This window comes from Lates calcarifer, linkage group LG16_LG22, assembly GCF_001640805.2.
Source record: "Lates calcarifer isolate ASB-BC8 linkage group LG16_LG22, TLL_Latcal_v3, whole genome shotgun sequence".
In the NCBI taxonomy this organism is placed as follows: Eukaryota; Metazoa; Chordata; class Actinopteri; family Centropomidae; genus Lates; species Lates calcarifer.
The window spans coordinates 2,017,199-2,043,502 of record NC_066848.1 but is presented as its reverse complement, the minus strand read 5'-3'; the positions used below and the strand labels follow the sequence as shown (position 1 = coordinate 2,043,502).

At 42.4% G+C, this 26,304-nt stretch overlaps 1 protein-coding gene across 1 annotated transcript; it reads right to left on the bottom strand.

The window, feature by feature from the left end:
* Positions 1-1,311: 1,311 nt before the first annotated feature.
* si:dkey-192p21.6 (uncharacterized protein LOC565246 homolog) lies at positions 1,312-26,300 on the bottom strand. The gene is made up of 18 exons (XM_018680990.2): positions 25,530-26,300; positions 25,130-25,224; positions 24,122-24,243; positions 23,096-23,205; positions 21,190-21,259; positions 21,013-21,079; positions 19,213-19,295; positions 16,151-16,227; positions 14,866-14,896; positions 14,617-14,777; positions 11,494-11,606; positions 11,096-11,217; positions 10,519-10,642; positions 10,333-10,419; positions 9,035-9,112; positions 5,480-5,550; positions 4,337-4,449; positions 1,312-3,658 (listed from the first exon to the last, which is right to left on the bottom strand). Exons 1-18 carry the CDS (start codon positions 25,609-25,611, stop codon positions 3,477-3,479), a joined length of 1,788 nt encoding a protein of 595 aa, XP_018536506.1. The 5' UTR covers positions 25,612-26,300; the 3' UTR covers positions 1,312-3,476.
* Between the last annotated feature and the right edge of the window lie 4 nt (positions 26,301-26,304).

The window sequence follows — 26,304 nt, the reverse complement described above, 5'->3', positions numbered from 1 at the left end:
ATTATCATTAAATGTGTAATGGCTCGTTTTAAAAGGCACAGGCGCATCAGCTGCTTCATTAGAAACAGACTTCTGATCATTTATGCATGAGTTTTATTTTGAAATAATCATGATTTCACGTCTAATCCAGCTTTAGGAGCATTAATACATTTACTTTAATGGGTTTAAAAGTGGCCAAGCATCAGGTGAATTTCCCAAACACGAAAATCCCTCCTCCTCTCAGGTCTGAGAGCGCGTCCGGGGGCTGAGGGTTGTGTTAAAGTGTGGTGATCTCTCTCTAAGACTGGCTTGGATGGTGTGGAGTGATGCACTGCTGCAGCCTCGGGGTAGGAGGTGGTGGAGGGGGGGTAGGACACCAGTCACTCACACAGGAACCGCTCTCCAATCAATGTCTCTGCATGAAGCGGAAAAAATAACACTAGAGCTCACTGGGCTGCAGAGCAGGACGGCGGGGCTTCTTCTCAGGAGCTCCAGCAACTTTTACAGACTATCTACACGTATTCAGAACTCATCAGTCTTATCACTATTATTGTTATTACTACTATAACTGACGATTAATACCATCTGCACTATGCTATGTCCCTTTCTCAACCACCACCGGTCGAGGCAAATGGCCGCCCACCGTTAGCCCGCTACTACTCAAGGTTTCTGCCTCTTAAAAGGAGGTTTTTCCTCTTTACTATCACCTTCTGCTTGCTCATGGTGGTAATGTTCTGTTGTGATATCAAGCAACAAATGTTAGTGAACATAAAAACACCTTTCAACCATAAACTCTGGTCGTTTTTTGCTCTTCTTGTACTTTTTTGATCTCAGCTGTTGAATGTGTTGACTGGGATTGCCGCCATTTTGTTTTTTACTCTGCTGAGTGCATTGATTGCACAAAAAAAGTGTCAGCTAACAAGGACGAGAAGTCTTAAGTTTAGCAAAATGTACCAAAAACTAATGTCCTCATGTAAGGATAGTTTCTCAGGAGGTTAAAAAATGTTGAAATCGTGAACTCGTTAGCAAACAGCTGCTAATTTACACATCTGGCAAAGTTAGCATTCATTTGGAATCGTGTTTCTGGCCACCTCACAGTTCAATATTTGCTTTCCTTCTTCCTGTTTTTCCACCAAGGGGAATATCTGGCTATCTAGTCGCTAACTTTGTTTGTCTGGTGCTGGTCAGGCAGTGTACACTGGGTTTTATGACTCGTACCACACGTCCTGTTGGGGGAGGCCCCTGCTGTTGGGGAGTGCTGTTGCCATGGAGGTGGATGGCACCCTGGAAATACATTTACAAATAAAGTTACAGGCTTAAAAAATGCTCTGAGAGTTGTTATTTGCTTCAAAATATCATGTTCACGTCTTTATTTGTGTTTGATGTTAATACGTTTTGTAATAAATGACCTGATAAACAGATACTGTGCTCAAATGTTCGCTTACTAAATGTAGCACTGATAGCCGTATCAAGGGAGATCATTATGTGAATATAAGAAGCCGAGCGGGTCTGCATGAGAACACTGCATCTGGGATAAAGTTTCCATATGACAGACTATAGGTATCCTGAGACATATGCTCAGTGAGAATCAATAAAGGCAAGGAAGTGTGGTATGAGGGACCACACTGGGCTTTTTCTGACGAGCGACAAGAAGTTCAGCACACTGCAGGATGAGATGAGCAGAAACTCAATCTGAAATCAAAGCAGAATATTCATCACCTCCACAGTCTAGACGCTCTTATTCTGACCCTTTTGATCTTTGCTAACAGCTACTTTATGATGGTTTTTGTTACTGTAACTCACTCTGAGTGAGTCGGCTCGGTGCTTACATTTAAGTAGAAAAGCTTTATCATTGCATGCAAATGCACACACAAAAGATATCTTTAGATCTCTGTGGTGAATCTGTATCGATTTCATTTCCATCCCATGAAGAAGCATCTGAGCATTTCCATTGCTGGCACAGTAGTTTAGGAAAGCAGTAATGGACTTGAGTCTTGTTCCAGAAGGCATAAGACAATTACCAAAACCGCTACGCCATGTGTATTACGCAATGTTCTTACGGCTTCTGAGGAATAAGGGCAATATGACTTCACTCTAAAGAGAGAGCACTCTCATCTGTGCAGGGCTGATCAGCCATAACATTACAACCACTGACAGATGAAGTGAATAACACAGATCATCTTGTTACAGTACAACCTTCTGCTGGGAAACCTTGGGTCCTGGGATTCATCTAGATGTTACTTTGACCACCACAGGTCCTGTGTCCACACCCTGACGGGTCAGGACTGTTTTGGCGGCACAAGGGGGACCTACATCTGGGGATCTGCAGAGTTTGGAGGCTCATTCCTGAGCAGTTTTTGACTGTCCAGTTTGGTCACGAAAAGTCTGACACAGACAGGACTCACAACCATGAACCTTTTCTAGCACCTACACAAAAACCATCAGAGATTTTGGTCCCAAACATCCCAAAGGGGCTCTACTGGACTGAGATCTGGTGACTGTGGAGGCCATTTGAGGACAGTGAACTCACTGTCATGTTCAAGAAACCAGTTTGACCACCTTTCTTCCTCATTCTGATGCTCGGTTTGGACTTCAGCAGGTTTTCTGAACCATGTCTACAAGCCTAAATGCACTGAGTTGGGAGGTCCCTGCCATTGGGGAGTGCTGTTGCCAGAACGACCACATGGAAATATTATAATCAGAGTCTGAGAATAAACTGTTTCAATAATTAAGTAGCTTTGTATTAAATAAATAAAATGTGAAATGCGTAGAGGGCTCAGGATGAATTTGAAGTTGTCGTCGTCGTCCTCTGATGAATTAGACTTGTGTAATTTCCCTGATTTTCTAATACAATGAGTGCAAGAGGTTTCAGTCCCATTAATGACACTCCTTTGTGAGCTGTGCATCTTGACCCCTATTAAAGTACTGTCACTCGGACAGCAGATGGTACTCACACACACACACACCACACACATAGAAGAAGTGGCCATGGCAACAGACTCATAATGGCTGGCGTGGTGTGTAGTGGAATCACTCGGCCTAATTTGTTAAGTAGCACCTCAGTATATTTGATTTAATCAGTGTATTCAGTGCACAAAACAAGTGGCATCAAATAAAACCTCACTCTGCCCACACTGACATCTTCTGTAGAAACTGCAGGGTGATTTAATGGGTGAGCATTTTCATACTTTTCATACTTCTTTCCTCTGTGCTACAGCTTGTGTTTGATAAAAACTTCAAGCTTCTTCTTCTTTGCTGCTTAATTCATCAGATGACTTGGATATTAGCATCGGTATAATTCATTTAAATGTCCGTGGGTTGAATGTGCATCACCGAAAAGTAAACTGACGTGATTAGGCCAAGGAGAGTGGGCCGGGTTTTTAAAAACTCCCACAGATGTTAAAATAATCGATCTACCTTACCATGAATATTGTTTGTTTTTAATAGAACTAATAATGACATCCACAGAGTATGAGGGGGACACATGATCGTCCTGTTTATATTTTGAGGAAGAATTTCTTCCTGTAGAGCAGGTAGGCGATGAGCACCCACAGGGCAGTTCCCCACAGGCTTTGGAAAAGCCACTCCCAGTGGCTCTGCTGAATGTGCATCTCCCAGCTGAACGGGAAGTAGAAACCAAGGAGAGAGTGGCCAACGTACACTAAGATGGAGTTCATCCCTGGGGGGGGGTAAGAGAAGAAACAAACAGAAGTTCAGTATGTTCCAGCTTTTAAAAGCTTTGTTTGTTATTGCTGCAGATGAAGAGACAGCTAGCTTGGTTAGCTGGCAAGTTGCCCCAGGAGTTAGATCTCTATGCAGTTAGCTAAAGCTGCTAATGCAGGGAGCTAATTTCTGTGTTTACTTTTGGTCAAAATGATTTTTGACATTTAATTTGCCCTGACAAACCTGTGGTTCAATTTCCCAAATAATTTCAGTGGAGGTGGAGAGTGAAAAGTTAGCTTAAGGTGCTGAGAAAGAGGCTGCAATTATGCAAATAAGACCACCCTGAATTTGCCTTCAAACCTGCATTAGCTGATATTTTGTGATAGTGGGAAACTGTCACAACCTCCTAAGACCTGAGCGTTGATTTTGTCTGCATGTTTAATTTCTCCTGGCTGTTTCAGATCAGTAGGACCTGATTAGTGTAAAAAATAAACTATGAAGGTTTATTTTACTGTATAATAAAATAAAGTCATCAGTGTATAAAACAGTTAATTCCAACAAAATGCAACACATCTAAAAACCTGATGATTGTTCAACATTTTGTAACTCTATATATTTTCCTTCCTCCATACTCCATGTCCATTTAGTCTGTGGGAACATTTGTTTGTCCCTTTGTTTAGAAAATAAACAGTACCTGGGTATATGAATGGCTGTCCGCCCCACCAGCCCTTAATGTCAGTGACAAAGTACATGCCTCCCAGCAGCAGGAAGGAGAAACAGCCCATACATGTCACATAAGACAAAGACCTGCAGAAACAGACAATGCTTTACAACAACAGCAATGTTTTACTCGTTTGTACGTTTGGGAATCACTAAAATGTTAGTGAACTAGGGTGTAAAAACACAGAGTCTATCAATCCTCTGCTGCGGATAAATAACACCCAGGGGTCTTGAGCCAATCCAAGTTTGTTGGATTGGTCTAAAGCATCAGCAGTGGATCCTTTGGCATGTGCCCCATGGAGACATGCCAACCAGCCATGTCCCTGTCTGTTCTTAAGTGCAAGAATGTTTGATGTAATATCATCTAATGTAAAATGGCTGCCTCCTTTCACTGGGCTTTTTTTTATATCTCAGCTGAAGTGGGGCCAAAAAGGACTCTTGGCTGGGAGTTAATTACTTCTAGACATCCAGGCAGGGACTCGTACTCAAGAGCTCAATAACCTGAGCATGATGAACTGCCTATAAAAGCCAGGCAGGTAATGGCGAGGGATGAGCGTAGTGTTAGCGGCGAAGCCCCTGTGGAACATCATGAGGAATTTGCTTACACATCACAGATGAAATGGTATTCTTCCTGCTGAAACATTAAAATGATTCACATCATATTAAGGGTAATGTGGGAGTGGAACAAATGCACAGGTCGTAAAGTAATCTGCCGTCTGAGGTAGTAATTGCGCCGTATTTCATGCAAAATCTTTACAAACATTTATCAAGATGCTGTGGCTTGTCTTTTCCAAAAAGGCATGTGATAGTTTGGGAGCAGTTAAGCTGCTCTATGTTCATACAGATGCTTTTCCCAGAGCCCATCACGCAGGGCTGGTGAAATATGTAGTGAGTGCTCCTGGGGTGGAGAGGATAAAGCATCCTTGATCATGTCGAGAGGATGTGTAACCGCTCCACCTCACACTCCCGACAGCCCGGGTGATTATTTACAGTCGTAGCTGTTGTTAGAGGTAAGTAAACGCATGTTTTAGCGGCCTTGATTTGTGCCGTGTTGGAAGCCCATCCCTTTCTTTTGTGAGGAAAAGTGGCTGGATTTAGAGGGTCAGGAAGCACTTACCAAAGGTTTTTATTGACAGGTATAAATCCTCCGTCTCGTGTGCACTTAGAAAGGATGGCTGCGGAGATTCCCTGAGGGTGGAAATGAAACAGATTTCAAATCGATGGAGGGCGATAAAGCAAAGCAAAGCAAGCTGCTAAAACACGAGGCAACAGAATCAAGCAAGTCCGGCAGATTAACCGATTATCTGAGAGTATCGGACTGCAAACACTGGACTGTTCAGAGCCACCTACAGTACAATCACACCCATGTGGAGCCCAGCTGACTCCACAGGCTTATCAACAACAATATCTGATGAACTCCACATCAATAAAAGCTTTTATTGTCTCATTTATTTACCTTTACATATGATTTAGATACTCAGGACATTTTGTGCTCCAGAGAGAAAAACCCAGGGAGCTGGATGAGAATCCAAACATGCTTGTTAGGTGGATATCCATCATGTGTATAGATGACAGAATCGATGGTGTGGAAATAGCCTAGCCGGGGCAGGATTAAGTCTCCAGGCTATCCAGGCAGCAGGATGTGGGATGGGGCTGGTATGTGGGGCAATCGCTCAATTTCAATCTCTCACTTCTGGAGCCTGATCGTTGGACTTTAATTAACAGTGTGGGGGGGGCCTGTTGTTTATTAGGAAGAAGATGCATGGCTGGCCCCTGAATATCAATCCGTGAACTCTGGTGTGAAACTCTGTATGAAAAGCTCTCTGGTGCTCCGCAATGCCAATCCTGTGGTTGGGTGCGTGCAGAAATGAGCTCCCCTTCCTCCTGCCGAGGAGACCCGCTAATGTCAAGAGCACATGTCTGAGACAAGAGGCGGCTTGGGCCCCGCTTCCTGCCTCCCCTCTGAGCCGAAATAGTATTAGAAAGGTCGATATCAAAGAACAGGCCAATCACTAAAACTAATTTTGCTTTCTGTGTTGGGTGAAAACACTTTGTTGGGAGTAAAAATAGATCCAGCCACAGGGATTACAGAGGAAAACCAAAGCAAATATACAAAAGCAGAGCAGGGACGGTTATATTTACTGTATTTATGCTTTAACACAAGGTCTGTATCTGCTCCTAGAAATCAATAAAAAACAGGCTCCTTCTGTCAAAGTGAGAAAATCTATTTTACTGTTATTCTCTATTTCAGTTAACCAGGATTTTAAGTCCCTGTATTGATCCATCACTGAACACTGTATGATCCTGAATATGTTGTTTCCAACATCATAATCTTGAGCAGCATTAACGGGTGAACCCTGAGATACAAAATCATAAAAGCCTTATGTTTATTTATTTAGTCGTGTGTTACTTTATCACCTCTTCTTCGCCTCTGGGAGAAGCCAAATGGATCCAATTTATTTCACCTCCCTCCGGACACTGACTCCACAATAATAGTCAATAAGATTCAACAGCAGGAGACTTAATGGGGGAGATTTGTCATTTAAGAATTGAGGTTAATGATGTTAAATTCTCACAACAGAATTTCAATTGATTCGCACCTACATAAGCAGCAGATTCTTCCAAACACAAAAGACACATTTTTGGGCTTCTGCACTACTGCTTTACTACATATCTATTAGACCTGTTATCATGTTGTATTTTATATTTCAACCAGTTTTCTGTTCATTCAGTCCAAGTTAGTATCAGCCTGGTTCCCTCAACAAAAAGCCAATGGGATTTTTTCATTGTGTTTTGGATTATTCCAGAAAATAAAACTCCACCACTAAGCTTCCAACTGGTCATTTCATTTAGCTCTGAGCTCTTCTACAAAAGCCTTTCTTCTTAGAAAGTTAGTGAGAGTTTGAAAGAGCGTGAGTAGAAACACAACGAGGCTGTAAAGGTGGACTGGTGAGTAGATGGGTTTTCATGTTAACGTCCCCGACAACCTCTGTAGTCTCATTTAGACACTCGTTAGCAACCGCCTTTTTTAAGACACGTAAAAGCTTCAAACATCAGGAGTGGGGGATTTACTGACCCGTTTTATGTCGGAGAATCAAACCTGAAAATGTCTTGAGCTTGTGTTAAAACCACAGACCTTATTTCAGACATTTAACCAAATCTTATAGCTAACTACAGCCCCATAGTTGGTGATGTGTGATGTACCCGGTGAAGCCAAGATACAAAGAACAAAAACAGGCGTTTGGGTCCTGGAATGAGAATGAAAGAGGCTCCATTCTCCCTATTACAAGTCAGTGCCATCAGAATGACTTTGAAGCTGTTATTTTAAGTTAAAATAGTTGCATGATTCTGCTTTAAGTACAGTCTCACAGAGCTGCTACCCCCTCTTATTCTGCTGGGAGAAAACAGGGGAGTTTTTTCTTATCATTTTATAAATTATGGCCTGGACGAAGACCCATTACTGTTGTGGGCCTGTAAACCCCATTAAGATATTGCGTCTGATATTTAGCTAGACAAATAAACTTGATCTGACTTGACAAACCCAACCACCTGACAGCTGTAGTGCTGATAAGACAAAGTTAACAAATGAAACTGCTTCCTTGATTTAAGAACCTTCAGTGTTGTTTAAACACATGGGTCCAATAAATGAATCCCACACAGTTACAGCGCACACACGCCAGGGATGAAGGAATCTGAAATCTGAAATTACAGAGAAAGGCACTGGAGTATGCATCAGCTACATAACTTCAAACTAATGGGATCTGTCTCTGTTTTTTCTGTGTGTTTTTCACTGGCTGAGTCCCCTCCTCCCTCTTCTTTTCATCCTGCACAGTTTGATTTCCAAGGCTGAGCGACGCAGCCAGCTCCTGCAGCTCCATCATCGCTCCAGGTCACAGGACTGCCAGTTCAGGATGTCTGCCTCCACAGCATGCAGGGCTCCTACTAACCCCGATTTTTGCAGAGAGCTACATCTCTGCAGCATCTTACTGTACGTACATATATACAACAGAGGTCTGGCCTTGTTAGAGCAGACTAACAGCCTCCTGTCACAGGTTTAGAGATGCAAAACAGGACATCTCGCATAACACTAGGCTGCTCCCTGTGGGACATGTTGCCCCTCTAAACAAAATAAACGCCAGCTTGCCTCTAAGACCACCCAGGATGAGCACAAATCCAAAACAAACACTTTATTCTGGATTTTAATGACCTATCCTGCAGATAAATTAATTGATCTTGCCTCTTAATCAAATGCTTGTATACAGCCTGCAGAAGACTGTAAGTAATATCCACACTCTTCGAATCTAAAACCACATGTGAGGCACAGACAGACAGTGAGAGACAGTGTGTATCCCCCCGAAGCAGCTGGATACCCATGTCTGCCCGGAAACACAGCCACACATGGATGTTGTTTAATTGAGCTGAGATCACACACATGTCCTCTCCTAAGTCCTGCTAATAAATGGCTTCGGCGGCTATGACTAATACCCGAGCGGCTGGAAACCACGTTGCAGAGTTTACCTGCGAGGCGAAGTAAAAGCTCAGTAAAAGACTCATATATGTGTGAGTCACAGGAGCTGGAAGATGCTTTAAGTGATTTGTTGATTTTTTTTTTAAATGATCAATTCACTTATATGCTCGTTTTCACTTTACCAGCTGTGATGATGTAACGTACCAGGATGACGGCCCATGCCAGAAACCGGCAGAGGATGTGGACGTTCATCCCCTTGTAGGAAATGATAATTTTCCCAGCCTGTGGAGAGAGGAAGCAGAGACAGTTCGATCGTATATTTAATGAGAAACACAATGTAAACACCAACAAACGGCGCGTCCGTGTATTTGCCCCCCGGTAACCAAATAGGCCTGGGATGTGAGCGTCAATGCTGCGTCCCTGACGTGTCGGTCGCATTTCTCACATCCAGCCAAGCCAGATGTTGGGTGTAAGTCATCCGCACCCTCTGATTAATTTGGTGATGATATATACGTTTCAGCTGAGGACATTAGCACGGGGCGAGCGCAGAGGAGGGCGGCGGACACCTGGCGTGTCGCCTAAGACTCGCTGACTGAAGGGCTCAGTGCTAACCGCCCACTGGGAATTGAGCAATGTGGCTGCTTTTGCCTGGCAACTTCCCACAACACAAATGGTTATAAGTGACACGGTTGCCATCAGAGACTCGGGTCTAAAGACCAAAAGCACTCTCCTCGCTCTGTGACAACATTTTGTCAATAAAGGACGGCAGCTGTGCACTTAAATTAGGCGGCAAAGAGTCTTTCACATAACCTTCATTTAAGCACAGAGAGTCTTACTGCCTATGAGGTGGTCTAAGATAATGTTATAGAAGAATCAATGAATGGAGTCATTTTAAGAAATTAACATTTTAGCTACACATGGTTCTGGTTTTTATTCTTAAAGAAATCCTCACTGTGAAAGTGTGGTTCCATTTGAATAAAAGAAGCAGAGGCTCTCAGCCAATCAGGTGCCAGTATTGTCAAGACTTAAGTCAAAATCATGCTTTTCCTTTTTAGACATGATTCCTACAGAGATAGACCTCTTAATTAAAGGATAAGATCCTATTTGTTTAACCAGAAACATCACGATATATCAGTACCAGACTCCATTGACAAAAACAGAAATTTTACAGAGCAGAACACAGGAGCTGCTGGAATACCACTGCCTCCATCTGTTAGTTTTTCTGTGTTTTTGTGAAGTAGATTCACTTAAATAAATGATCTCAATACTTCTTCCACCAGCGAAAGTCACACAATAACACAAACAAACTAACAGAGCAAGGCAGCGGTATTCCAGCACCTGCTTGGTAAAATTCCTGTTTTTGTCAATGGAGTTTGGTATTTTTTCTGGTTAAACAAAAAGGATCTTACTCTGTAATAAAAAGTGTGATTTTACTTAAAGCTCACCTATATATTTGCAAAATAAAGTGCCATAATTAAAAAAAACATTTCTTCTACTCTGACCTGCATCCCCAGGAATCCCATGACGATGGAGTTGATTGTACCCAGAACCCCCTCGGGGTCAAACGGCTGCGTGGTGTGATACATTTCCTGGAGAAAGAAAAATGAAAAGAAGCAGTAAGGATGTTTTAATGGCTTTAACTCCACCTGCAAGGTTTAATGATGAATGGTGTGTGAAGAGGATCTTACTCTGCATGTGGGGTATCTGTACATGTTATCACCAAACATCAGTCTATCGATGTATCCTGCTGCGCCTCCAGTGCAGTTTGGGTAAAGACCGTTATCTCCGATTCCCCCAGCTCCCAAATACCCTCTGATAACAAACAATAATAATCATGATTAGTGGAATAAGGAGTAAAAAATGCAAATAAAAAAAGCTGTGGGGAGAAAAGTGCTACTATTTAAACTCAGTGCGCCATGCAGGGTCACAGAAATGGTGGGAAAAACACAGAAAAAGCAGCACTGAGCAGAAGACACAGAGCGAGGAAGATGGATCCTCTGCCTCTGCTGCTCTTATTGCACATGACAGACTGAGATTGGCTAATTATGCCCTCTGAAGCATCCACCACAGGCCCATAAATCACGGCGGTTCATAACACCAGCAACACAAGGTGCACACTAACGCCTCGGCTGCAGCGCAACAGCCCCACAACTGGAGATTATCTCAGCACGGAGAGGCGGGTGAAATTTACTCTTTTAGCATGTGTACAGAGGGTTAATGAGCAGACTGGGCTCGGTCGGTTACTTCAGTTTTGCTTGGACCTACGTGGGGCAGTTGGGCACAGGCATGAGGAAGGTGAGGCACAGCCACAGAGTCTCCAGCAGGATGATAATCAGCCACTGGGGCCAGTACAGGACCAGATCCTGGACGGGGTTCCACCAGTGAAACTGCATCATAAACAAGTCTTGTTAAAAGTCACAAAAGATATAACAGTACACTTGCTAACATGCTAAACTTAGATAGTGAACACACCTGCTACACCTTAGCATGTTATTCTGAGCATGTTAGCATGCTGGCGCTAAGTCAAACAACCGCTTTGCTGAAGTACAGCCAAGTTTAAATGTGTGTGTTTCAGGTTGTTTAAGATTCTTCTATGTGTGTGTGTTTTTTTTCCCCTTTCTTTCGTATGTAATGACAAAATTGAACTTGACAGAGCAGCTCACCGATCTCAGAGGGATTTCTTTCTGGCCCCAGAAAGTCTGCAGGAGAGACAGAGCAAAGTAGGTGAAGCCCAGACGCTGAAGCACTCCAGGGATCCGCAGCCAGGACCAGGACACTACAACACACAGCATCAATACTCACAACAGCACTGCGCACCTTAAAGTACTTTCTAACCTGGGCCTTATTTTCCCATGTTTTTGGGTATAAATGGTTGATAGAGACAAAAATCTTAGCAATCTGTGCAAACAGTGCACTCAGCCATCATAAACAGCTGCTGCAATGTAAACAAACTGTTCTCATTAAAGTATCACTGATGTTCTTGTTTTTGCCACTGACAGGTTCAGGTTGCTGTTATAAATGTCTGACAACATTATGGATAGGATTACAGAGACATACTTTCATTTTTCTTTGACCAGAAATGTCACTTTATATCAGCACCAGACTCCATTGACAAAAACAGGAATTTTACTGGGAAAGAACACAGGAGCTGCTGGAACACCACTGCCTCCATCTGTTTGTTTGTTTGTGTTATTGTGTGACTTTCAGTGGTGGAAGAAGTAATCAGATCCTTTACTCATGTAAAAACACCACAAACAAACTAATCAAACAAGGCAGCAATAGATACCAACTTTTGTGTTCTGTGAAGTAAAATTGCTGTTTTTGTCAATGGAGTCTGGTAGTGATATATAGCAATGTTTCTGGTTAAAGAAAAAGGATCTTACTCTTTAATAAAAAGAACTTATTCCTGCTGATTTCAGCAAATTATAAATCAGGAGTTTTATGATATTGAACGTGAGAACATCTCATCAATCATCCTGTCACCTCTACTTCCTGAAGGAGGATGACGGACTGCACGACACACACGGAAACGGTGCAAGCCGTCAGGATGTGGGACACGTTGAGAAGGTAGGAAGCTAATCAAAGATTCCCACTTATCTCTTGGTCTTCGACAAATTGGGTTGGATCGGCTCGGCTTCTGGTTGAGAGATTGATGGTAATCTGCACATTAGTTAATTGAAAACCTCTTTGCCACACGAGGCGCCGTAAAAACAGTGTAATCCCAATCATTGATCCGTTCAAATCAAATAAGAGGCGGAAATCTCTCTTTTCACAGGAAAAGAGGAAGCTCTTGCTAATGACACATTTTGTTAAATATGCAGGTTTCAGCCGCTCTCAAAGATAATTTACTGCACGTCCGCCGACTAAACTGTCACTTAAATAAAAATCATAGTGAAAGTTACAGTTTTAAGGTGAACTGCAGGACACCGTGACACCTTTTGTTTCACTTCCTGATCAATGTCTGTAGTTTTTTGTGGGAAACTGAGACCTTTTTTTGACGTTCAATATCATTTAAGAAGTGAGAGCTGTGCTGTCTACTTCCCATCCCTGAGCACTTTCAGTGATAGATTGAATAAAATAATGATTCTGTGGTGGAAGTGAGCAGAACTGAGTAAAAGTAGAGCAAGGTTTGAATCTTATTTTTGTAACTTGTCACCATCCAGCAAAGAATAAACAAAGTCAGATGGTCAGAGATAAAATCTTAGAAGAACATTTTTGTGAATCAGTTAAAATAGAGTGTGAGTCTTACTCAAACTGGGGGTTTTTGCTGCTGCTTTCACTGTGATTTATACCATATAACCATTACAGGATTTATTATAAATGACTCATACTTGATGTCAAAGGTTAACACCTTCTTCTGTCTCATCTGACATTGAAACGGTTCAACATATTGAGCTGATATGTCTCCATTCTCTTATTAGATCAAACCCCGGTGACTGAACTGCCGAGGACGTCCTTGGAGACGCGAAGGCAGAGCTGCAGTTTATGGTAAAACTCACTGCTCTCCAGCTCCAGCAGCAGCAGCAGCAGCTTCTACAGCAGCTGCACGTCGGCTGAAGGGTGTAACACTATCTGTTTATAATTGTCCATTACCGCAGCGGTTGTTTTTGCTCAATCTGCCTCGGTTAAGTGTCCCCTGGTGCTGGATTTTAAGACTGCACACACAATAACAATATTTTTGTTAACCCAGTTACGAAGACATCCACCCACGAAAAAGTCCATTAGCACTGGGGATGGCTAATGTGTGAGGGGCGCCCAGTGCATCCCCAGGTGAATGACAAAATGGGGATTTTTCATCCTCTTTTCTCTGCAGCTTTGGCTTTTATCACAGATGTGAATCTCAACATATTGTCTTTTTCACCTGACTAACTGCAGGTTCTCTTGTTCCTATTATGAATATCACCTGTACGGTATATTAGTCCTGTCCCGTGTGACGTTTTAATGATAAATTAATCTGCTGATCTTTTATTTTGATGCATCCTTTATACTTTTAGTCTATAAAACATCAGAAAACAAAAAAATCCTTGTTATACCCAAGTTTGTGTCATTATACGTGTTGAAAACCCAAACATAATCAGTTTAATTTAATACTATGGCTTAAAAAAATCACAATTTATCACATTTTAGAAGCTTGAACCATCAAACCACCACATTTCTGGTGTTTAAATTAATTATTTAGACACTCGTTAGCAACCGCCTTTTTTAAGACACGTAAAAGCTTCAAACATCAGGAGTGGGGGATTTACTGACCCATTTTATGTCGGAGAATCAAACCTGAAAATGTCTTGAGCTTGTGTTAAAACCACAGACCTTATTTCAGATATTTAACCAGAAACACACTGACTGTGGGACGAGGGAACAGGAAGAGCTAACATGCTAACATGCTAACTTACTTCCTGGTTTTAGGACTCATTCTTGAACCACTCTATTCGGCTCTGTGACTGCCCCCTCCCATTCCACCTGTGTACCTTTTACACAAACAGTAACAGTCTGCACATCCACAAACTATCAGGGGCCTATTGCAGATGCACACTGTGTGACCATAACTAAACATTGTAATAAACCTCTGTACAGCTCCACACCAGGCAGAAAAAACTGAATGTGATCTAATTTCTGTGCATTAACACGTCTCTATTTGTTCTCCACTGGTGCTAATGATTTTCAGCGCTGTAAATGTAATAAGTGGACCTATTATTAGACACACAGGCGTCTGAACAGAACAAACTAAAAGTAACAAGTATAAATACACTAACAGCTACAGTGTGTGCTGAATATTTTGCACATACGTGGTCCATCTCTTGGAGAATAGTTGAGGAAGCAGAAGCCAAGCATCAGGAGGACGACTGTTCTCCAGGTGATTTTGCGCAGCAGCTGGAGGCGGTTAACTCCTCTCCTCTGCATGGACCTGAAAGCCAAGACCACCGACGTCCCAATGATGAAGACAAACCTGGAGGACACGGCAGAATCATTAAAACACAGTTATGTGCATGCAAAACTACGCATATTTATGTGTGTTAAAAACCAGCACCACTTACCATGGCATGACAAGGTCTGCCACAGTTAAACCTGCAGCAAATCCAGAGATAAATTCATATTAATTGACAAGACACATGCTTGAATTTGATGCTGATTACACAGAGTTCACAGTTCTTGCCCTCCTCCTCTAAAGGACAACAAGATGAATTAAGAACAACGCTGTGTCCTCAAAAGTGCTGCTTCTGTTATTAACTTTCCATTTTGAAAAGGTGTGATTAATAAATATCTTCGCTCCTGTGACAGTGGCGGCCCTGCAGCGAAGAGAAGATAAATCAAACCGCCCCTGTAATCAATACAGCCTTGTAGACGTGGCGAGGAGCCCATTATAAAATTTAAATTGAGAACACCCCTTAACGATGACATGCATTTCATAAAAGTTGTAGTGACATTTTTGTATTTTTAAAAAAAAAACTTTCATTCACCCAGGGGGGAAAAAAGGGACTGTGCAGTTGTCTCTGTCGATCACAGGTGCCTTGCTCAAGGGCAGAGGATTGTTACTCATTCACTCCACCCTCCTCCCATATTCTCCCAGCTGTCGTTTAAACACTCATCCCTCCTCCTCCTCCTCCTCCTCTCTCCTCCCTGATTGTTAATGACAATAAACATCTATGGATTGCAGCACGTGTTTTGCTTTGAGACGGCATTTATCATAATTAGCAACAACAGGTCAGAAAACACAGCAGACATGAGGGGAAAGCTGCCACTGAGCTGCTCTGCCTGTAAAACACAGGTTGAATAGTCTCTTTTGCTTAAGAAGGTTTCTAACTGAGTGAAAAGACGCAGAAGTATCTCAGTGGCGGCCATGATCAGATCTCTAAATGTTAAAAAGGAACTTCAGTGCTTCCTATCTTATCTCCTTTAGCAGAGGAGACACTGGAGCTTCCTTTACAAAAGAAAGGAGAGAATGTCATCCCCATTTACAATGTAGAAAATAATAAAAAATAAAGGAAAATCATTGAATGAGAAGTTGACAAAAAAGTTGGGAAATGAAAATCTGTTTGCTGACGAATGAACAAGGCAGCTTCACTCAAGAGGGAGCAAGTGAAGCGCAAAGGATCATGGTCCCTGTAGTTTTAATTTCCCTTCACTCTGCTCCACAGAGGCTGTAACAAAACTACCAGACATTTCTGAGCGGTTTTTGTAGCGTGGTGGAAGCACTGTCTACATTAATGTTAAGGTGGGTGGTAGGTGTCAAAGAAACATCCAGATGCATCCCAGAACCCAGTGTGTCTCTGCAGGAGATCATCACCTGTTAGCGGTTTTAAAGTTGTGACTTTACTTAACCGTTCCATGGTGCATGCTGGAAGAACCAGTAGCCTCCTCCACCGTAGTTCACAAAAACCATCACTGTCAGGGCAAACCTACAAAGACAGAACAATGAGTAAGCACTACTTGGTAAATCAGTAATAATGGGATTAACCTTCACGCATCAGTTAAGAGTAAATGAAGGAAACGTGTGAAAATGGACGATTGTGATTAAAAAAAACATGAAATTCATAATAATATAATCATTTCCAACCCTCTTCTTAAAATCCAGCAGCAACACTTTGATTCTGATTCAGTATTAACTGAGTATGTGGGTTTTTTTTTTTTAATTCTGTCACACTCCAAATGCAAGGTAATGCAATCTAAGCATTATGAATCACTCAGGAAATGAACACTTGTCCTCTGGATCTCCTCACACAGGAGTGCTGACTAAAGGCTTTGCGTCTAATATATGATACACTTTATACTTTAGCACCGGCCAAGACTGCTGGAAAAAAAAACAAAAAAAACACAGCACACGTGATGGAGTGCTTCACTGAATCAGACCCTGGGAAAGAGGAAGGAGGGAGGAAAAAAAATTAATTAAAAAAAAAAAGGTGTTTGCGTTGCATGTGGGTGCCGTTACACAACACCAAATGTAAATGCCTGCAATGGTCAAAGCAAGAAGCTGCAGAGGTTTGCTCCCGGGGCGGATTCCATCCTTTCACCATCCTAAATACTTGGATTTATGCTTTTGATTCATGAGTTATTTAATCAAAAACAGGAAAAAATAAATCATAAAGGGGGCTTCAAGAGGCATAACAAGATTAGCACAACCTCTAAGAATGAGACTGTCTGATAAGGTGCACTGTATCTGCCTCTGCCTCCTCTTGTTTTTCTGCCCAGATTCAATTAAGAGGTGCACCAAAGCCATTACTGCTCTTTTAGCCCCAACCTGCTGATACAAGATTTTAATCGGCCACTATCATCTCAAAAGGGCTATTAAAGTAGACTAAACCCTGGTGCATGTGTCCATGTGCTCGTTTTCTCTCTCTCTCTCTCTCACACACACAGGAGCTATCGTTTAATTTTTGACGAACATATCCATTAGTTGCCATAGTGACAAAGACAAAGGTTAAATCACTATCCAGATGAGACCCAGTGAAAATCACCGCAATATCGTGGCTTATTGGCCATCTTTCTGATTAAAACACCCCGGGTGTCTGATTGTGAATAAGAGCTCCATTTTAGGCAGATTGCATTACGAATGCCACACACATGCGCCGCACTCGTACCTGCTAATTATGATTAAGGGAAACTATAAGAGCTTAATTAATACAACGTGTGCGGAGATCACTTTGTTTTATGTGGCACCAAAGTTAATACAGGAGAAGATAATGTCCAGGCTGAGGCACAACAGGCGTCGTTTCCCGGTTCATAATCGGGTTTAAGTTGTAAATATCCCTCTAAAGCCTCTCCATTGAACATTTGTCACTTCAGTAATAGATTTAATTCATGTCTGGGAACCAGCATATGATTTATAGCGAACAGATTACAGACTGACGTGTCTTTCTCGCAGCAGTGACAACTGGTTATGACTCACTGATAGACGCTGATGGACTTCTTTGATTTGAATCACTGTACATGCTTTACCAATTAGAGTATTAGCTTAGTACATTTCCCCCGTTGCAAATGGATAGTTACACTCTATCACTGCAGAGTATTGAGTTACCTGCTGTGATGGCCGTATCATGTACACGGACACCCAATCTAGTCATAATAAATTACCACTTGAGTAGAAATGCCAGGGTTCTCTTTTTTGTGGCCAAACATTAGAGAGCATATCTGAAACCGAACCGGAGGAAAACTTGGAGCTTAGTCAAAATAAGGCACAGAATGAGTCAGCCACCTGGTGTTAAACGCAGCCGACAATCCATTGTTTTGCTCTAATAGTTGTTCCCTCAGTTGTATGGCTCTGCTAACTACTGACGGTGCGATTTCCAACAGTAAGGAAACCGGCGACAGCCTTTTAGCAGTGTGGCACAAGATTAAAATCCAAATCCTTTTAGAAAAATTAACTGTAACCCGCTCTGTTCTCTGTATATCATGTCAGTGGAGGCCTGAGCAATGACCAGAAAAACCTTTCAGCTTCAGAAGAAAAGCCTTTTGCCATCAGAAATGTCTCAGCATTTATGGCAGATGACTGATGTGTCTGTTCTCTGTAGGAAGTTGTTACTTACCAGGGGTATGGATCATAAGTCACAGGGCTGAAGAGGCACACGCAGCGTTAATCTTGAGCGCTGAGTCACAGCTTGATTAAGTGTGTTGTCAGGTATGAGAATTTCCAGTATTACCAATCAGGACATCAATATGGGACAAATATCTGTAACCCTAGAGTGACATTTCAGCTAATAAGATTGAGCAGTGCTGCGGCAGGAAGTGTGAGTGAAAGGATATTAAATTGAAATGTATCCCCTCCCTGAACCTTTGCAAATTCTGGTGAATATCCCCAACTACATAGAAACGATGCTGTATTTTGAATTCAGTACATATGCACAGCGGTTTCAGATGGCTCTTCATCCAAAAGGAAGCCACAGATGGAGAAGATGCCAATCGTCTGCTGGATGCTGCCTCTGTGCTGCTGGATTTCCTCTTGCTCTCCATTTTGGCAGGAGATCTATGGCCGTGTGGATGTGTGCTGATATGTTGACGGTATTATTACATCAATTATTTGGCAAGGGGGAGGTCAAAGCCACACCAGCATCCTGTTTCCAGAGAGGCGTGCTTTGTGTCTACCCCCAGGCCACAATTAAGGCTAGCAGGGAGCCCAGATTCAATCACATGCATCACTCCTGTCCAACAGAAACACACTGTTCCAAACCCGAGACGCGCTGATATCAGAAATCATGCCCAGAGCTATACGGCCTGATAACAAAAGCTTGGGGGAGCATGTGGCCAGACTGTGACCCCTGTAATTATTCTTTATGCCAGGCCTGTAGATCTTCATCGTGCCTCGGTCTGCTCCAAAAAGAATTAGCATGTGAACGAGCCGCATGTGGTGATAGACTGATAAACAGGATGGTTGTTGATGGAGTACATACCCTCGGAAAGTGTCCAGCGAGCGCAGACGTGTTGGTTTAGCTTTGGTGGCATTGTGCTCTGCTTCACAAGCCTGCGCTCTGTCCTGTAGGAACAACAGAGGGGAACATTTATTGACTGTATGGCTACTGTACACAATGCCACAAAAAACCCTGTTGTTTCAACTTCTGACTTCAGTTAAATTATGTTAGCATATGCTAGGTGCCTCTGTCATTCCCACTCCTGCTCTTACTCTGTGTAACTTTGCTTTTTCAGGTTTTATCTCCCTCTAACTGAGTGATAGTCAGTGGCTTAAACTTCTGGAATCAGTTTAGAAGTCATTAAAAACCAGCGTTTATCTCTGATATCCAGCCAGGAAAGTTTGAAAATATCAAGAATTCTCAATGGAGTTTGGTGTTTTTGTTACAGCAACAGCACTTCCTGCTCCAGATGGAGAAGGGGATCATGGGTAATATACACCGTTCAATGAGTGGGACTGCACAGTCAGAGCTCCAGTCAAGAGATTGATAGAGCTTTGTTTTCTGTACATGAACACCAACCACTGACTGGAATTAAGGTCAAGAAGAACAGGAAAACTGCAGTCAGGTAATAATTCTCATCAGCTCATCCTGTGTTAAAATAAGACTATTGTTTAAATACTTTTTTCTCCTAGTTTGCTGATTACCTCTTTTGCTAACTGCCATTAAATTTAAAATCACCCTGTTTGGAGCCGAGATTAGTTATGATATAATTATAATTAAAGTCCACAATCTTACTGTGTACTTGTGGCAACTGCACAAAAAATAAATGCTAAACAGTTTGAGGATTTTACGCAACTATAATTGTTCTCAGATGTAAAAACATTGACAAAAACAAAAGCCCCAAAATGCCACACGGGTCAGAAACTCTCAAAATCATGTTGAACATCGCTATGTCTCAGGTCATTCTCTGTGGGGTAGGGGGGGGGGGGGGGGGGTAGCAGTGCCTCCCCCCTCCCTCCCTGTCTCCCTGTGAAGGCAGCATTGAGAGGACTCTGGCCTGTTGCCCTCTCAGTTGGATTAGCCTGACTCGCTGGCCTCCATGCAGCGGTTTAAAGAGCCAGAGCAGGAAGACACCCGCACTAATACGTTATGATGGATCTGCTTGCCATCCAGACAGCATATGGAAGACCGAGACATCTTGCTTGGAAGAATGAGAGGAGCCATTCATGCTCACCAGAAATACACGGCGGGTCTCGCTTCTATGCAAGTCTGCAGTACAATTGGCTCTGCTAACATTTGTATCAATCATTCCATTAGTGTCTCCCAAACGGCTTGATAACTGGAGTCTCTGAGCAATTTTGGTATGCATCTCTGGCTGCGGAGTTGGCCAATGAAAATAATTCAATGTAACTGTTGGATCAAGGCAATGTTAATGTTTGATTACGAAAAAAGCATAAAGTCAATCATTTCCTGCAGTAAGGAAATAAAGATGGTGCAGTTATTTCGCGTTATGTGTCTCTGAATGGCTTTAAATCCTGGAAAAACAAATGGGAATTTCAGGAATAAAGATACCAAACACACCAGTTTCATAAACACGTTATTATCGAGCAAAATTGTGGATTTCATGTCGCATCTTGAGCATATTGAGATGTTTAGCAGCTTAAAATCGCTCAGCTGACACTGACGAGACTGCCACTTAAGCACTCGTTTGATGGAAATCCTTTGATTGGTTTATGATTGATCTAAATCTAATCAATCAAATCATGCCTCTGTGTCATCTCATTGCATTTATTAAGATATTAACCTAATGCATTCATCAGAAGCAGCAGCCTTTTTACTTACATTATCCACTGAGTAGCGAGGGCCTTGGCAGCAAATGGTCTTAATAAAGTTTGATGTACAACGCCTCCTGTAAAAAAGGGAAAACAAGTCTGGTCTGCATGGTTCTGATGGAGGCGTAAACAGTGTAGGATGGTGATTTTACTGGGGATTATTTAAAAAAATAAAGCAGATGGGTACCTGTAGATGTAGGGTGCCACAACAAATAAGAGAGCAATTATGGACAGTAAGAGAGCTGCCACCAGAAGAGCTGATAAAACAATGCAAAAAGTTAATGTTTACATTGTGTAATCGAACTGTACCACCCTGATTTATGGCCTCTCTATCTGCACGTCCATGTCAGGCGCTTTAAACTGTACATCTCTAATCAGAATAGAATCTGACTGGGGGATAAAAGGCCTGATAAACCAGTCCAAACTGTCTGCATTACTCGCCTCCAGGCTCCCTTGTGGGAATCAAACGGTGTCAGAGGGGATCCCTCAAGTGACAAACAAGAGGCTAATGGAAAACTCTCGGTCGATCCATCACAGAGCAATCACTCCAGGTAATCTAAACCCACGGGCGTCCGAAAAGGGAAGATGTAAGACTACACTGGAACAAGGAGGATGAACACAAAGACAGAGGGGAAGGAGCTGGACTGCCACAGGGCGTCGGAGATGGGATCGGGGTCAGGGTGAGGTTTACAGTACGAGAGGGCACAAATACGGTGGCCTGGATGTCTTTTGTTTGGGGTAAAACAAAAAGCTTATGTTCCTGTATCTGTATAACTGCATAACTTAGACATAAACCATCTTTCTTGCAAACAAAAATGCATCACTGCTCGCACATCAGCACTGAAACATCAGTGAGACATTAAACAGCTGTGCCACTGATTATAAAGCTATAACACATAAGCTCAGGAGATATCAGCGAGGTCTTCTTGCGTCAAAGCACAGAGGAATAAAGGGGCAGTATGTGCAGTGTTTGTCTTTAGTGGAAAAACAAACAAAAAGAAGCCATTTTAACCCCGAGCTGAATCCACACTATATCCACGACATCCACTCTGAACAAAGAGCGGTCACTTAATCGCCTCTGGGAAAGTCCTGGCATCTCTCGTGTCCACTCATAAAAACACCATAAACCTCTCAGCACCTGAAGTGAAACAACACTAGATCTCTGCGGCGGCCACGCTCCCTCTATTATTTACTGTCAGAACGAGTAGAAAATTAATGGAGGCATTTGAAACAACCAGATTAAGTTCAGTTCGTCGAGTCAAACACTTAATAACCGTCGATATCTTGGATTTCTTTGTAAGAATTAAGGCCTCGGGCAGGTGACTTGTGGTTTGTGGTACAATGCAGAATACAGTACTAATGCGATTAAAGGGTGGATCTGATAGCTGCTGCACGGAAACACATCCTTGAAGAATACCGCGCCCAGCAAATGACCTCATGAAGGTCTGCGGCCGATCAATCAGGAACGCTGAAGTAAACTTTGAAATTCCCTAGCAGGGCAACTCTAACCTGTCTTGAGCTGCTGACCAGACCATTACTTAAGCTGAGCAAGTCCTACAGGGAGTTTGTATAATCACCGGTCTGCGGAGCTAATGGAAGCTCATCATACTGTGAGGGGTGCAGTCACACTGACCATATATCTGCTTGGATAATGGCTACTTGGCCTTAAAAGTCTGATCTACAACATAATCTGCAATATTGTTAAGTAGAGTGTACATTATGGAGGGAGACGCTTTCAAAATCCCATTACGCTCCTAATCCTTCCACACTCCCTAATGTATTTCCCACAATCCTCCACGCGCGGAGCCAGGCCTTCAAAACAAAACAGAAAAGCTTTTCTTTTATCCCTTTTCAAGAAAGCACGTCTTATTTGATCAATACACATCATGTCCCGAGAGATGGATGAGAATTACTGCTCGGTGGATGTGGACCGGCCGAGTGATTCTCCTCTTTGCTGACTCAATTAAAGCAGAGAGCGGATCAAAGGCCTGGGCCTGAGCGTGGACGCCAGTGTCTTTACTGTCACTGTGTCTCATTCAGTCTCAGTCATTTATTCAAAACTGTTTACCAGATGTCGTGTGTTGTGCACTTACGCAGGTATGCATTGTGTGGCGTTTTATCCACGCTGTGAGTGCAGCTGGGATTACTGCTGGCCTGGATCCTCACAGAGTAATGACCACCCTCTTCATATATCTGACTCCACCTGCATCCAAAACAGTGAATTATGGAGAGATGCCTCCCTCAAAAGCACATAAAACTACAGGCTGTTTTTATTTGATCCCCTCTGAGATTACATTTCCTTAGCACAATACATGTAATTACTTTTTTTTCCAGCCACTGCTGCTGTTTTCCTCTTGAAGATTTCCCAGCAGCTGTAAAGCTCAGGAGCACCACCTAGTGTCCGTGGGCTTAAATCATTTTGCCCGCTCACCATCTCCAGTTTCAGGCCCCAAAAAACATGCATTACACATTCGTATTGATCCACTGTTGGGATGACATACTAGCTATCACTTGGAGTGTTATTTCAAAGGGAGAAGGAAATCAATAGCAGCACAGTCTGGTTAGAGACCTCAGCATTGATCTAAGGAGGCCTCTGTGAGGGCAGGAGGACCAGAGGCTTGTCGTGTTGCAACTGAATCCCGGGCACCGTGTTTTTACAGATGGAGCTGAGCCGCTGCTACCTTGTCAGTCCTGATTGTTTGTAAATATGGCAGCCGTCTTCTCCAGTTAACAGCCCTGCTGAGGTTTCCACAGGACCTGCAGCTTTGAAGCTTTAATGAGCCCTTTTCATCAATACTGGAATGTCGGGTCTTATTAACCCCAAAAAGGCTCCTGATCGATACCCGGCGAGGTGGTTTAAGGGAGGGCATCACTCAGGTCCAGAAAGCAGGTCAGGATTACTCCCCCCAACTCCAACCCCTGTAAATAATCACACTGACTGCTGATGCAATCATCGGATGCCACCACACTATATTATGTCTGCAGACAAGAAGAGTACACTCCCCCCAGGCAGAGTTATTATGAGTAAACCGGAAACAAATCAGCAGTTTTTGACCTCTCTGGACTGTAAATCAACAGCTGGTCTGATGTTGTTGTTGTTAGAATATTAAACTTTTTACCTGCAAAGAGTCGCATTCGCAGTCTGTGAGTCCACGCGCAGAGTCAGAGTGAATTTAGTGCTGATCACCACAGATGCATTGTTGTTGTTGGGCTTCACAGAGACCAAAGGCTGATACAAACACTGAGAAGGAAAAAAGAGGCAAAACACTGATTTAATGTAGTTTACACTCAGATGTAAAACCATCACAGAGCCTGTGGTCTAGGACAAGGCTTGGCTGCTCCTGAGAATGTACTGAAAGACAAGTGTTAAAAATAAAGATCAGTGACAACTTAATGAATTTACTGAAGAAATATACTTTAAAAATATACTTTTATTTTGCAACTTTTTTCCTTTTTTTCCCTTTTCTTGTGAAATATTCTCCTAGGGCTCCTAAAGTCCCTTTAGCTGAAACAATCTAAAAGGAAAAAGGTCATTTTTTTAGTAGAACTGTTAAAAATGCTTGTGTGCAGTTGGACCAGAACTTGTAGCAATGGCTCGCAAGTAGAAATTAACTTGTCAGAAAAGGTTGGGAATGACTGGTATGGATGTTAGAAAAGCAGGTGCTGATCTTCTCTTACATTCTAAAACTCCATTTAACCTAGGTGTATAATATATTCTGTGGTTTGAAGGAGTCTTTATGAAGTCTGAAGCATTAAATTACCCTAAAACAACAGCTTCAGAATCATTTGACGGTGCACTGACTTGTAATAGGGAGAATGGAGCCTTTGTAATTTGAACACCTGTTCTTGCTCTATGTAACTTTGTTTTTTCAGGTGTGATCTCCCTCTAACTAAGTGATAGTCAAGTTAAACTGCAAGTTCCAGAGTGATGCTGAACTGTAGATCAGTTAAAAAGACTTAGAAGTCATTAAAAAAACAGCATTTATCTCTGATATCCAGCCAGGAAACTTTGAAAATATCAAGAATTCTCAATGGAGTTTGCAGCAACAACAGCACGAGGAACATACTGAACTTTAAGACAGAGGAGGAGGGAAAATGCAAACAGAGAGACAGTGGACGTTCTTTACCTTGTAGCAGTAATCAGATGTGTAAAGAACCCGCACTTCTTCTGTCAGCTGGTTATGAAATGTTATTAAAGCCTGATCCATCTTCAGCTCAGGTCCTGTAAAGATTTACAGCTGGTACACAAAGCTTTTTGTACATCATAAATACGAGATAGGAGAAGGGTGTATCAGATCACAGATCATATCACAGACTCAATATGGTAACATGAGTAAGTTTGGTTGATATAAATGAATTTAAACCTTGATTATGAGAACCAAACACTGACACGAGAAGCTAAAAAAAGCACAAATATTGTTTGGATTAGCATAAAAGGAATTAAACCTACCACTGCAGGAACATTTCCATGTCCGGCTGTGTAAGAGTGGACACCTGAACATCTAACAAATCAAACAAAAGACTCACCTGGTTTTGAGTGTCGTCCATAGCTGCTGGCTACGAGGATTAACAAAGTTAGACATGTGTGTAGAAGTATCCTGGGCTCCATGGTGTCAACTTGAAAACAGCCACTACACAGCCGCTGCTCATCTTTATAACTCTCACACCAATATAAAAATCGGTCAAAGGGCAGAATGCATGCGTGGTTCCTTTTAGCTGGTGTTAATGTATATGTTTGGAGTCAGTTTTGGGCCAGAAATAATCAATAAGGACTGGGATAACTTGAGGAAGGGATGATAAATAAAACAAGATTGAGTGAAAACTCTTTCCATATATGTGTGTTAGTGCAGACGTCAGACATATTCTACATTTCCAAACACAATTTGTGCTTTCTTCTCTAACCTAAACACTAAAGCACCGTTCTCATTTCCCCAATCCAGTCGACTGTTAAATGCTGATCACTTGTCACATCCTCTCCCTCCTCTCATTTCATTAACCAGTTCATTTCCCTGAGCACTCGCTGTGACAGATGAGTTCACCGGGGGCAATCTCACAGGAGCACCTCATTAACCTCTGACATGAACTCCTTTCAGATGAAGAGCAGAGCTTGCTATAAAATCTGCTGTCCTGTTGAACGGAGACATTATTTACAGTCGGCTATTATCCTGAAGTTTAAGGTCATGATTAATATATGTGCATATACAATGTAGAGTAGATTATTAGAGAGTACAGGAGAGATATTCATCCTTTCATCACACAGTAAACACTGCTGCACAGGCCTTTGTGTTGCTACAATAGCTGG

Excerpts from the sequence above, each read along its gene's own strand:
- si:dkey-192p21.6 (XM_018680990.2), bottom strand. The coding sequence starts at position 25,611 with ATGGAGCCCAGGATACTTCTACACACATGTCTAACTTTGTTAATCCTC. Across the intron at positions 25,225-25,529 it reads TGGACGACACTCAAAACCAG|GACCTGAGCTGAAGATGGAT; the intron begins GTGAGTCTTTTG and ends AAATCTTTACAG. Across the intron at positions 14,897-16,150 it reads CCAGCATGCACCATGGAACG|GTTTAACTGTGGCAGACCTT; the intron begins GTTAAGTAAAGT and ends GATTTGCTGCAG.